The following is a 14,508-nucleotide window of genomic DNA, read 5'->3' on the forward strand; positions in this document are numbered from 1 at the left end:
ACAACATTTATAACAATATTGTTTTCAGGCAATGGAGGGGGATTCGTGAGGGCATGTTTGACCCGGTAAGATCATGTTACTGACAATTTAATCAGATTACCATGAAAACTCTGCCTAATGTTTAACCTTGTTCATAAGCTTTTGAAAGACGCACTATGCAACATTTTAAAACACTTCTTCTGTTTCTGGAATACAGCTGACAAAACAACAGCTTGCCGGCTTGTGTCTGAGGATTGTCCAGTTTTTATCGGACAAGCTGATGCAGATCATCATCCCAGGTCTTTACGAACTACTGGGCATCCAAGATGCTGCCTCTTCTCCATTATCACAGAGATCTCTCACAGCGTCACTCACCAGTCTGTTAGACGATAAGACTAACACCAAGTCCCGCGTGAGATTTACTGAGGCTGGTGTACCTAAGAGGCCAGGCAGTCGAAAGTCTTACAATAGCTTTCGCATCCCGACTCCCTACCCTTCCTCCAACTGTATGGAGCAGGAAGAGGAAGAAGAACAGGAATCACAACTTAAGTTCAAGGAGATTTACCTGACTAAGGGCAGTCTGGGCAGTGGAAGCTACCTGCCCAAGGGGGCCATGAGGTATGTTCTTAAAGGGAAATTTAACAACTTCATATTCATCTCCAGCATCACCATATGTGAAAATTACACATTTCCATGCTTTGTAGTAAAACAAATATAGAGGGTCGTAACTGTTTCCAATAGTGCTGAGAAATTAGTGCTTTTTGAGGTTGGTTTGGTTTCCATTCAAATATTTAAAAAATAATCACGGTTTTGGATTTCAATACTTTTTTTAGACATTGAATGCACTATGGATTATGTGTGTTGAATGCTGTAACAACACATAATAAAACAATGAATAAAAGTCCCATGATGGTAGTGACTGTCCATTACTGTTTATGACTTATCAACCATCATTTACTTTCTCATATAAAATATTTATTTGATGACTTTATTATTTCATTCCAAGTCATCAACTCATCTCTATAGAGCTGCTGCTTATCCTGTCTGACAAAATCACTATTTTAGTAGTTCTTCTAAGTAAATAAGACCTACTTTTATGACCGCTGAACACCAACTGTCAATCACTTAGATCATGTATTTCCAGGTAGAGAATCCTCGCAACGCAACTGCTTTTTATCTCTCTCATGCATTCTCTCGTCTCTCCGTCTCAGTCAATGAGGTTTCCGTATCTGCTCCACACAGAGTGGACAAGCAAGTGGGCGTGCAATGGATTATGGGAATTAATTGCCATATTTTCTGTGCTAAACTATGTAGAATATTGGCCTGTTGGAAACTACAACTCCCTACTACATTGCATAGTTCGTGCTTGATCTGATTTATCTCTACAGAAACTGAGCATCGAGCTCACAGAAGAAGAAAAAAATTAACTATATGGAATTCAAATAATTGAGCCGACGTCGGTCAATTAATTGTTTAAAAACCGAAAAATAACAAAAATGTTGGTTAAATGCTCAGCTCTAGATTCTAATGACATCATCAGTGTGCATCGTGTGATTTTAACCAATTATGAGTAGGCATTTCCTACTAATTGGTTGATGATGTCATAGAAAACACTTATCTTCCTCTTTCTTTTTTTACTACAAAACATAGAAATTACCGTTTTTCACATATGCTGATGTAGGGGTGGTGCTGGAGATGATGAATATGAAGTTGAAACATTTAGAAATTTCCCTTTAACATTTCTTCAAACTGCCTTGTATTTATGATTGTCCTTGAAGTTATTAGAAGTTACAGTATTTGAAGTTTATAGCAATTTGGATTTTTGTAGAGGATAGATATTGCCAGGATAGATAGATATCTACACGCCAGTTTCAATACAAATGACTTATACAAAATACATTTTATTGGGCTTTAGAAATTAAGCAGTTAGGCTGACATCACACTAAGGTTTTTTCTCAGAGAAACAGCAGCGTTTTCCTCATTGTTTTCAATGGTGCAGATGTATTTGACACACTGAATGTGCATCACAGCCTTACATATTATTTGTTTGACTTTGATGATTTCTGCGGTTTTTTTTCCCAAGGACTCTAACCTCTCTGTCTGATGTGCAGAAGAAAACAACCAACTCTGAGACGCTACAAGTCCTCTTAGGTGTCTCAGAGGACACCCTTGTCACCTGTGTGCAGGACAGCCTGCAATGTTCTCTCTCCAAACTTGCATGCATGTCCAATTCTCCATCTGGAAGTGCAGGCTCTATGATGCTAACCCCTGCTGTAATGGCAGAGTTGGCTAAAGATGTCAAGTCGGCCTTATCAGTGGTCGTTAAGAGTGCCTCCGCAAGTCAAACCTCTCTAGTGACACCGGTAAGGGGAGACTCACAGACCAAGGTGACTGAGAGCATGGTGAGAGAGCTGGCTTTTAAACTTGAAAAAGTTGACCAAGAGAGCAAGAGTCTAACAGGGCAAGTCATGACCACCATCTCTGACACAATGGTGGCTTTTGTTGACGAGAACGAACAGAATTTGCTGGAAGATCTGAAGGACAAGATCACGTTTTTGGCATCGCATGTTGGCTTCATTGAGGATCTTGATGCCCTGATAAGGAAATACGAGAGCAGCTACAATATTAGTGAATCTGGTTCCTCCTGCACGCTCACATCTAAGAGCATCCAAAAACTCTCTAGCCGGGAGTTTCAAACATCAGCAATACAAGCAGTGAGTGGAGTTCTTGCCAAAAAAGTCAGTAGTTTGAGCTTTCCTAGTTCAGTCATTCAGTCTGAGTTAACAGGTGCTGTATCAGGTCAAACATTGTCTGGCATTGTAAAGACAGAGTCAATTCACCCAGTGGGCTCAGCAGCGTCAGTAGTTGTTAAGACTTTCGTGTCAGATATGAAGTCCTTGGCTGAATCTGAAGAGAGTCCCCAACAGAAGAGTGCCTGGTCTGCTGCTGTTCACATTTACCACAGCATCCAAAACAACTTGAAAGATTATTTCGACAAGCTTCAGCGATTTGCCCTAAAGAGCATTGTCACATCTGATGACAACATCACAAATTCTGAGTTTAAGGAGACAGTTCCACTTCCTTGCTTAGACATGAAATATAGGCCCAGTAAGAGTGAGCCTCAGTTGCCAGAGTCCACTGGTGAAGTTACTTTACAAAGAGGCCTAAGTGAGAGCTCAAAACTTCTTTGGGCAAAAACTGAGTCAGAAGAAAGCAAGCTCCTTCTGACAACTTGCACCAAAGAAGTCATCTCAGAGCTTCTGGTCTTGTACAACACTGAGATGTCAAAGGAGGACCCCCTGTACACTGTTGGAGAAAAAGGATCAGGCTTCTCTATTGAGAGAGAGACATTTGTAGAGGGTGTTCTGGCTCAGCTTGGGGATATTGCCCATTCCAGGGCCTCATCACCAATAGTATGTGAGTTCCCCTGTCAAATTGAGGACAGCAGAAGTAAGGCCACAGCTTCTTTGACCAGTCTGTTAGATTGTATTAGAAAACTCTCAAGTGAGGAATTTAAGAGAAATGCCACTCAAGCAGTGAGTGAGTTCCTAGTTAAAAAGTCCACCAGTAGCTTAACTAGTGCAAAGCCTGCTTATTCTGTAGCATCCAGGTCTTGTTCCATTCAAAACCAGTACACATGGTCAAAGGATATTTGTGCGGATTCTGCTGCCTTTGGCATCATTGAAACATTTGTGGAAGACCTGCAGAGCTCGGCGCAACCTGCAGAAGTAGAGGAGAGAGAACCTGACCTCCAGGAAAATGCACAAAAGCTACAGAGCAGGATCTGGTCTGCTACCACTAGTTTATATAACAATATTCAGAAGACATTAAAGGACTTCATCATTCATCAGCGGAGGTCAGACATGCTGAGCAGAATGTCTAGTCATATACCCACAGAGGACTCTGGACATCTTGGGACTAAGGAGCACATTTGTTTGGCAAGCCAGGACTTGAGGCAAGCTAGTAAGAGTGTGCCTCACTTGCACAGTTTGAACCTTGAAGTGGCTCTACACAGGGGTGTCAGCGAGAGTTCAAAACTTCTCTGGACTGAAACAGACGAGGCTCTACTGACCAATAGTACCAAAGAGGTCATTTCAACAATCTTGACCTCATGCGAGGATCAGGCATCAAATGCACCTTGCTTCTCCACAGTAGGAAAGAAAATATCTGATATGTCCCTTGAGGTCAACATGTTGGTAGGTGGTGTTCTGTCTCAGCTGAAGGACATCTCCTTGTCAAGGTCCCCAACACCATGTGAAGACATGTTTGAACGTCTCCAAGGTTCTCCTGAGCGAACCTCTCCAGTAAGTCTAGATTGCAGCACGGCTGCCTCCAAAGGCATTGCATCTTCCCACAGTCTTTCAACAAAGAGCCTCCAAAAACTCTCTAGTCATGAGTTCCAAACCAAAGCTGAGAAAGGAGTGAGTGAGGTCCTCTCTAGATCATTTAACATTGCGGAGGAAGGTACAACAGATAAGTACCTCCAGTCTGTATCTACATCCACCACATCTACTGATATTATACAAACCATGGTGAAAGACCAGCAGGAGCTCACCCAGACCACCCAATCATCTGACATGGTATCTGGAACCTCCCTGCTCACCACTGGACAGGTTTCTGAGAAAAGAATCTGGTCTGTTGCTCGTAACATCTACTACAGTCTGCAAAGTAAGATTACGGAGTTTCTCAGAAAAGATCTTCAAAGATCAGACACAACACTTGGTTCAATCCAAATCTTTACATATCAAAGCAGTCCTGCTTCACAAAGAGCAAGTCTCTGCCATCTTGAGGTCAACCAGAGCAGTGTTACACCTGGTGGAAACGATGCCTGTGTGGACATTCCGCACAAATTACTACCTAAAACCACTGAGCTCTCAGGATCCATGCTGGAGGATATTGGCACGATCCGTTGTAGGAGTGCTGACAGCCAAAATACAAGAAATACCTCTTCTTCACGCTCTTCTATCTCTCTAACACCTACTTCAAAATTAAGGCAATCGAAATGGCACTTTGCTTTACCCGGGACTCCCATCCCCACTGAGTTTCCTGCTCAGATTGACTTTCCCATTGTTAGAAACACAATCATTGAGGACTTCTTTCACACAGAGGACTTACTTCCTGTAACCTTTGTGGACAAAGTCAGGCAAGCTGCTGGGGTGGTAGTGGACATTATGGTGGAAAGTGTTGAGAACACACAGGAAAATGGACAGGGTGCTTCACATCTTGACGACCTCCGATCTGCTGTTAGGAAATTGAGAAAAATCATTTCCACTTGGACCATCCACATTTTCAGCCATGAATTGGTGGATAAAGTGATAGCCCTTCAGGACAGCCACAGCACTCCACAGGTCTTAACATTGGAAGCAGCCAAAAGTGCTTCAGACTCCATTCTTTCAAGGCTGAAATGGGGAAAGGAACAATGTGCCATATCCAAGGAGCTCTCCTCTCAGCTTCTCCAGATATTTGCTGAAGAGACAGTGAAGTGCTTCCTGAGACAGTGGTCAGATGAGTATGAAAACATAAACTTTGATGTTTCAGTCCAGAACGATCCAAAGACTTCTACTTGCATGGTCATTCTTCAAATGATCACCAAAGCCACTGCTAAATGTTATTTTGAGTCCGCTACCAGCGTGGCCACCAGTGACATTGTAGAAGGCGTGTTTGATTTGGAAAGGGATACCATCAGCAGTACTGGAGAGCAGGTCCTCACCTTCAATACAAAGGTATAGTACACATACATCTTTCATAAATAACACTGCTGTTGACCTTTTATATGATTCTTTGTGTCATGGCATTGCACTGCTTCTTTGCAGTTGATATGCTGTACTTTAAGATATCGAAAACATTTCAGTTTGTTTTAATGTGCCTTTTCCTACCAACCAGGGTTCCAAGAAAGTTAGTAAGAACCTCTGTCCTCAAGAGTCTCTGGAGTACCAGCCTCAGAACATTTCCCCTACTGTGTACTTTACAGGTAAGCCCTGCTGCTGTTTAGACTGCTGCTCAGTCAAGACTGAGACATTATCCCTTTACCATTCCACTAATTCATTTGGAAAGACGTTGTACTCCTCTGAGTTGTTACCTATGACATACTGTACTGTGGGCTGGGTGGTAGCCTAGTGGGTTAAGAGGTTGGGCCAGTAACCGATAGGTTGCTGGTTCAGAATCCCTGAGTTCACGAGGCAAAATCTGTCAATGTGCTCTTGAGCAAGGCACTTAATCCTAATTGCTCCTTGTAAGTCTCTCTGGATAAGAGTGTCTGATAAATGAGTAAAAATGTAAATTGATGGCATGCTGGATGGTCTTTCGTTGCAGAGACGATGACAACATCTCATGGCTCCTTTTCTCCAGAGGGAATTTATGATATCGCATCGTCCTTCCCACTTGAAGAGAAGAGTCGCAAACCCTCCCTTTTCACCAGATTGTCTAGATCCATCACGAAAGGCTTTCTCAGCACATTCAAATCTTCAAGGAAAACCAAATTATTTAAATAAATTCCTCATTATAACAACGAGAGCATTCATTTGTTCAGATGAGAATCTAATCGTATTGGTCACATACGCCGAAAACAACTGTGAGATGCTTTATTACGAGCCCATTCCCAACAATGCAGAGTTAAAAAGTAAGAAAATATTTTCTAAATAGTAACACAATAACAATAACAAGGCTATATACAAGGAGTACCAGTACCGAGTCAATGTGCATGGGTGCGAGGTAGTTGAGGTAATACAGTATGTACATGTAGGTAAGGGTAAAAGTGACTAGTCAATCAGGATAGATAATAAACACAGTAGCAGCAGCTAGTGTGAAAGTCGGTCAGTGTCACAGTGAATGTGTGGGTAGAGTGTAGTGAATGTGCATCGAGCCAATTCAAGAGAGTCAGTGGAAAACAATTAGAAAAATACATCAATAACCAAGGGGGTCAATGCAAATAGTGCAGGTGGCCATTTAATTAACGTTCAGCAGTCTAATGACTTGGGGGTAGAAGCTGTTCAGCAGTCTAATGACTTGGGGGTAGAAGCTGTTCAGCAGTCTAATGACTTGGGGGTAGAAACTGTTCAGCAGTCTAATGACTTGGGGGTAGAAGCTGTTCAGCAGTCTAATGACTTGGGGGTAGAAGCTGTTCAGCAGTCTAATGACTTGGGGGTAGAAGCTGTTCAGCAGTCTAATGACTTGGGGGTAGAAGCTGTTCAGCAGTCTAATGACTTGGGGGTAGAAGCTGTTCAGCAGTCTAATGACTTGGGGGTAGAAGCTGTTCAGCAGTCTAATGACTTGGGGGTAGAAGCTGTTCAGCAGTCTAATGACTTGGGGGTAGAAGCTGTTCAGCAGTCTAATGACTTGGGGGTAGAAGCTGTTCAGCAGTCTGATGACTTGGGGGTAGAAGCTGTTCAGCAGTCTGATGGCTTGGGGGTAGAAGCTGTTCAGCAGTCTGATGACTTGGGGGTAGAAGCTGTTCAGCAGTCTAATGACTTGGGGGTAGAAGCTGTTCAGCAGTCTAATGACTTGGGGGTAGAAGCTGTTCAGCAGTCTAATGACTTGGGGGTAGAAGCTGTTCAGCAGTCTGATGACTTGGGGGTAGAAGCTGTTCAGCAGTCTGATGACTTGGGGGTAGAAACTGTTCAGCAGTCTAATGACTTGGGGGTAGAAGCTGTTCAGCAGTCTAATGACTTGGGGGTAGAAGCTGTTCAGCAGTCTAATGACTTGGGGGTAGAAGCTGTTCAGCAGTCTAATGACTTGGGGGTAGAAGCTGTTCAGCAGTCTAACGACTTGGGGGTAGAAGCTGTTCAGCAGTCTAATGACTTGGGGGTAGAAGCTGTTCAGCAGTCTAATGACTTGGGGGTAGAAGCTGTTCAGCAGTCTAATGACTTGGGGGTAGAAGCTGTTCAGCAGTCTAATGACTTGGGGGTAGAAGCTGTTCAGCAGTCTGATGACTTGGGGGTAGAAGCTGTTCAGCAGTCTGATGGCTTGGGGGTAGAAGCTGTTCAGCAGTCTGATGACTTGGGGGTAGAAGCTGTTCAGCAGTCTAATGACTTGGGGGTAGAAGCTGTTCAGCAGTCTAATGACTTGGGGGTAGAAGCTGTTCAGCAGTCTAATGACTTGGGGGTAGAAGCTGTTCAGCAGTCTGATGACTTGGGGGTAGAAGCTGTTCAGCAGTCTGATGACTTGGGGGTAGAAGCTGTTCAGCAGTCTAATGACTTGGGGGTAGAAGCTGTTCAGCAGTCTAATGACTTGGGGGTAGAAGCTGTTCAGCAGTCTAATGACTTGGGGGTAGAAGCTGTTCAGCAGTCTAATGACTTGGGGGTAGAAGCTGTTCAGCAGTCTTATGGCTTGGGGGTAGAAGCTGTTCAGCAGTCTAATGACTTGGGGGTAGAAGCTGTTCAGCAGTCTAATGACTTGGGGGTAGAAGCTGTTCAGCAGTCTAATGACTTGGGGGTAGAAGCTGTTCAGCAGTCTAATGACTTGAGGGTAGAAGCTGTTCAGCAGTCTAATGACTTGGGGGTAGAAGCTGTTCAACAGTCTAATGACTTGGGGGTAGAAGCTGTTCAGCAGTCTAATGAGTTGGGGGTGGAAGCTGTTCAGCAGTCTAATGACTTGGGGGTAGAAGCTGTTCAGCAGTCTAATGACTTGGGGGTAGAAGCTGTTCAGCAGTCTAATGACTTGAGGGTGGAAGCTGTTCAGCAGTCTAATGACTTGGGGGTAGAAGCTGTTCAGCAGTCTAATGACTTGAGGGTAGAAGCTGTTCAGCAGTCTAATGACTTGGGGGTAGAAGCTGTTCAGCAGTCTAATGACTTGGGGATAGAAGCTGTTCAGCAGTCTAATGAGTTGGGGTGGAAGCTGTTCAGCAGTCTAATGACTTGGGGGTAGAAGCTGTTCAGCAGTCTAATGACTTGGGGGTAGAAGCTGTTCAGCAGTCTAATGACTTGAGGGTGGAAGCTGTTCAGCAGTCTAATGACTTGGAGGTAGAAGCTGTTCAGCAGTCTAATGACTTGGGGGTAGAAGCTGTTCAGCAGTCTAATGACTTGGGGGTAGAAGCTGTTCAGCAGTCTAATGACTTGGGGGTGGAAGCTGTTCAGCAGTCTTATGACTTGGGGGTAGAAGCTGTTCAGCAGTCTTATGACTTGGGGGTAGACGCTGTTCAGCAGTCTAATGACTTGGGGGTAGAAGCTGTTCAGCAGTCTAATGACTTGGGGGTAGAAGCTATTCAGCAGTCTAATGACCAGGATCCTGGTGTCTACCCAATGTGCTGAGCACTCCTCCTGGACAGAGTCCGCGCTACATTCAGCTGCTGCAACCATGGTCTCTGTGTGAAGGCACTGTTAGAGAGTCAATCAACCAGAACAAGGTTAGGAGACCAAATCTGTGTCCTAGCATTGTGAAATACTGTATATGTAATGGCCTCAATACATTAATGAAGCGCCCTTACATTCTATCCTCTCCCCATACTGAAACAACTTGTTAGGGTGAACCAATAAGACTGACACTATATACCTTCTAAGCATGATAGTTGGCTCATGATTTGTTTCAGGACTTGTTAGGGTAAACCTATAACAGCTTCTAACCCCAAGCCATAAGACTGCTGAACAATTAATCAAATGGCCACCGGACAAGTTCAACTGTTTTATTATTTGTTACTTTAGTTTATTGGGTAAATATTCTCTTCAACTCTTCTTGAACTGCACTGTTTGTTAAGGGCTTGTAAGTAAAGTATTTCACGGAAAGATCTACACTTGTTGTATTCAGCGCATGTGACAAATAAAGTTTGATTTGATTTGACTATGTACCTTCTAAGCATGATGGTTGGCTCATGATTTGTTTGTACTGAAATCTATTCAGGGAGGATAAGGGTATATCATAGGCAGTGATGTAGTGGTAAAAACATTGACTGGTAAATGCTGATTGCCATTCAGGATTAAAGAAGTAACGCTCCCTCTACTTTCAATGCATCTTCCACAAAAGGTGGGTAAATGCTTGAACAAAATAAAATAAAAAGTGTGTAAACAGCTTTTACATGTGTCCCCCCCCCCACCACTGATTATAGGAGGCTTCTTCTGACAGTATTCACACCTTTCATAAGAAACCTCCAGAGAAATATTCGTATTCACCGTAGCTGTCATTTAAACTTGGACTAACCTGGCCAAGGCCAAACAGTATATGGCGTTTTCTCTGGGTGTGCGGTCGCAGTGGAGAGAAAAGGCCTCCAGTGAGGTGGTGAGTATCTGGCCGGAGTTTGGCGAGGCAAACACAGGTCTGAGATTGGTGTCTCTGGAAATGGGCGGGAGCGGGACTCTGCTCCTCCATTGGTTGCTGTTCTGATCCCCACTCTCATCTTCCTCACATCCCTTCCCTGCACATCCCCTCTTCTTCTCTCTTTCATCCCTCGTGGCCACAGGGTGTAGCCGCCTCGCTTCGCGGGCCGCCTCGCTTCGCGTTCCTAGGAAACTATGCAGTTTTTTGTTTTTTTACGTGTTATTTCTTACATTACTACCCCAGATCATCTTAGGTTTCATTACATACAGTCGAGAAGAACTACTGAATATAAGATCAGAGTCAACTCACCATCAGTACGACCAAGAATATGTTTTTCGCGACGCGGATCCTGTGTTCTGCCTTACAAACAGGACAACGGAGTGGATCCCATGCAGCGACCCAAAAAAACCATTCCGAAAAAGAGGGAAACGAGGCGGTCTTCTGGTCAGACTCCGGAGACGGGCACACTGTGCACCACTCCCTAGCATTCTTCTTGCCAATGTCCAGTCTCTTGACAACAAGGTTGATGAAATCCGAGCAAGGGTAGCATTCCAGAGGGACATCAGAGACTGTAACGTTCTTTGCTTCACGGAAACATGGCTCACTGGAGAGACGCTATCCGAGGCGGTGCAGCCAACGGGTTTCTCCACGCATCGCGCCGACAGAAACAAACATCTTTCTGGTAAGAAGAGGGGCGGAGGCGTATACCTTATGGCTAACGAGACATGGTGTGATGAAAGAAACATACAGGAACTCAAATCCTTCTGTTCACCTGATTTAGAATTCCTCACAATCAAATGTAGACCGCATTATCTACCAAGAGAATTCTCTTCGATTATAATCACAGCCGTATACAGTGCCTTGCGAAAGTATTCGGCCCCGTTGAACTTTGCGACCTTTCGCCACATTTCAGGCTTCAAACATAAAGATATAAAACTGTATTTTTTTTGTGAAGAATCAACAACAAGTGGGACACAATCATGAAGTGGAACAACATTTATTGGATATTTTATAACTTTTTTAACAAATCAAAAACTGAAAAATTGGGCGTGCAAAATTATTCAGCCCCTTTACTTTCAGTGCAGCAAACTCTCTCCAGAAGTTCAGTGAGGATCTCTGAATGATCCAATGTTGACCTAAATGACTAATGATGATAAATACAATCCACCTGTGTGTAATCAAGTCTCCGTATAAATGCACCTGCACTGTGATAGTCTCAGAGGTCTGTTAAAAGCGCAGAGAGCATCATGAAGAACAAGGAACACAACAGGCAGGTCCGAGATACTGTTGTGAAGAAGTTCAAAGCCGGATTTGGATACAAAAAGATTTCCCAAGCTTTAAACATCCCAAGGAGCACTGTGCAAGCGATAATATTGAAATGGAAGGAGTATCAGACCACTGCAAATCTACCAAGACCTGGCCGTCCCTCTAAACTTTCAGCTCATACAAGGAGAAGACTGATCAGAGATGCAGCCAAGAGGCCCATGATCACTCTGGATGAACTGCAGAGATCTACAGCTGAGGTGGGAGACTCTGTCCATAGGACAACAATCAGTCGTATATTGCACAAATCTGGCCTTTATGGAAGAGTGGCAAGAAGAAAGCCATTTCTTAAAGATATCCATAAAAAGTGTCGTTTAAAGTTTGCCACAAGCCACACCAAACATGTGGAAGAAGGTGCTCTGGTCAGATGAAACCAAAATTGAACTTTTTGGCAACAATGCAAAATGTTATGTTTGGCGTAAAAGCAACACAGCTGAACACACCATCCCCACTGTCAAACATGGTGGTGGCAGCATCATGGTTTGGGCCTGCTTTTCTTCAGCAGGGACAGGGAAGATGGTTAAAATTGATGGGAAGATGGATGGAGCCAAATACAGGACCATTCTGGAAGAAAACCTGATGGAGTCTGCAAAAGACCTGAGACTGGGACGGAGATTTGTCTTCCAACAAGACAATGATCCAAAACATAAAGCAAAATCTACAATGGAATGGTTCAAAAATAAACATATCCAGGTGTTAGAATGGCCAAGTCAAAGTCCAGACCTGAATCCAATCGAGAATCTGTGGAAAGAACTGAAAACTGCTGTTCACAAATGCTCTCCATCCAACCTCACTGAGCTCGAGCTGTTTTGCAAGGAGGAATGGGAAAAAAATTCTGTCTCTCGATGTGCAAAACTGATAGAGACATACCCCAAGCGACTTACAGCTGTAATCGCAGCAAAAGGTGGCGCTACAAAGTATTAACTTAAGGGGGCTGAATAATTTTGCACGCCCAATTTTTCAGTTTTTGATTTGTTAAAAAAGTTTGAAATATCCAATAAATGTCGTTCCACTTCATGATTGTGTCCCACTTGTTGTTGATTCTTCACAAAAAAATACAGTTTTATATCTTTATGTTTGAAGCCTGAAATGTGGCAAAAGGTCGCAAAGTTCAACGGGGCCGAATACTTTCGCAAGGCACTGTATATCCCCCCCAAGCAGACACATCGATGGCTCTGAACAAACTTTATTTAACTCTTTGCAAACTGGAAACCATTAATCCGGAGGCTGCATTCATTGTAGCTGGGGATTTTAACAAGGCTAATCTGAAAACAAGACTCCCTAAATTTTATCAGCATATCGATTGCGCAACCAGGGGTGGAAAGACCTTGAACCATTGTTACTCTAACTTCCGCGACGCATATAAGGCCCTGCCCCGCCCCCCTTTCGGAAAAGCTGACCACGACTCCATTTTGTTGATCCCTGCCTACAGACAGAAACTAAAACAAGAGGCTTCCACGCTGAGGTCTGTCCAACGCTGGTCCGACCAAGCTGACTCCACACTCCGAGACTGCTTCCATCACGTGGACTGGGATATGTTTCGTATTGCGTCAGATAACAATATTGACGAATACGCTGATTCGGTGTGCGAGTTCATTAGAACGTGCGTTGAAGATGTCGTTCCCATAGCAACGATTAAATCATTCCCTAACCAGAAACCGTGGATTGATGGCAGCATTCGCGTGAAACTGAAAGCGCGAACCACTGCTTTTAATCAGGGCAAGGTGTCTGGTAACATGACCGAATACAAACAGTGCAGCTATTCCCTCTGCAAGGCTATCAAACAAGCTAAGCGTCAGTACAGAGACAAAGTAGAATCTCAATTCAACGGCTCAGACACAAGAGGCATGTGGCAGGGTCTACAGTCAATCACGGACTGCAGGAAGAAATCCAGCCCAGTCACGGACCAGGATGTCTTGCTCCCAGGCAGACTAAATAACTTTTTTGCCCGCTTTGAGGACAATACAGTGCCACTGACACGGCCTGCAACGAAAACATGCGGTCTCTCCTTCACTGCAGCCGAGGTGAGTAAGACATTTAAACGTGTTAACCCTCGCAAGGCTGCAGGCCCAGACGGCATCCCCAGCCGCGCCCTCAGAGCATGCGCAGACCAGCTGGCCGGTGTGTTTACGGACATATTCAATCAATCCCTATACCAGTCTGCTGTTCCCACATGCTTCAAGAGGGACACCATTGTTCCTGTTCCCAAGAAAGCTAAGGTAACTGAGCTAAACGACTACCGCCCCATAGCACTCACTTCCATCATCATGAAGTGCTTTGAGAGACTAGTAGGACCATATCACCTCCACCCTACCTGACACCCTAGAACCACTCCAATTTGCTTACCGCCCAAATAGGTCCACAGACGATGCAATCTCAACCACACTGCACACTGCCCTAACCCATCTGGACAAGAGGAATACCTATGTGAGAATGCTGTTCATCGACTACAGCTCGGCATTCAACACCATAGTACCCTCCAAGCTCGTCATCAAGCTCGAGACCCTGGGTCTCGACCCCGCCCTGTGCAACTGGGTACTAGACTTCCTGACGGGCCGCCCCCAGGTGGTGAGGGTAGGCAACAACATCTCCTCCCCGCTGATCCTCAACACTGGGGCCCCACAAGGGTGCGTTCTGAGCCCTCTCCTGTACTCCCTGTTCACCCACGACTGCGTGGCCACGCACGCCTCCAACTCAATCATCAAGTTTGCGGACGACACAACAGTGGTAGGCCATAAAGATCATCAAGGACATCAACCACCCGAGCCACTGCCTGTTCACCCCGCTATCATTCAGAAGGCGAGGTCAGTACAGGTGCATCAAAGCTGGGACCGAGAGACTGAAAAACAGATTCTACCTCACAAGGCCATCAGACTGTTAAACAGCCACCACTAACATTGAGTGGCTGCTGCCAACACACTGACACTGACTCAACTCCAGCCACTTTAATAATGGGAATTG

The 14,508-nt window shown here is 44.5% G+C and overlaps 2 protein-coding genes across 3 annotated transcripts in view; one reads left to right on the forward strand and one right to left on the reverse strand.

The window, feature by feature from the left end:
• LOC110532571 (actin-like protein 6A) overlaps positions 1-14,508 on the reverse strand; it is a 758,238-nt gene that overhangs the window by 419,983 nt on the left and 323,747 nt on the right. The window lies entirely within an intron of this gene.
• On the forward strand, positions 345-5,846 carry LOC149985402 (uncharacterized). Its single transcript, XM_090239745.1, has one exon. It carries the CDS (start codon positions 2,202-2,204, stop codon positions 5,706-5,708), a length of 3,507 nt encoding a protein of 1,168 aa, XP_090095871.1. The 5' UTR covers positions 345-2,201; the 3' UTR covers positions 5,709-5,846.

This window comes from Oncorhynchus mykiss, chromosome 1 (assembly GCF_057628025.1).
Source record: "Oncorhynchus mykiss isolate SJ-2025 chromosome 1, ASM5762802v1, whole genome shotgun sequence".
Classification (NCBI taxonomy): domain Eukaryota; kingdom Metazoa; phylum Chordata; class Actinopteri; order Salmoniformes; family Salmonidae; genus Oncorhynchus; species Oncorhynchus mykiss.

Bases quoted from the DNA above. Each gene is read 5' to 3' on its own strand.
- LOC149985402 (XM_090239745.1), top strand. From the start codon at position 2,202: ATGTCCAATTCTCCATCTGGAAGTGCAGGCTCTATGATGCTAACCCCT.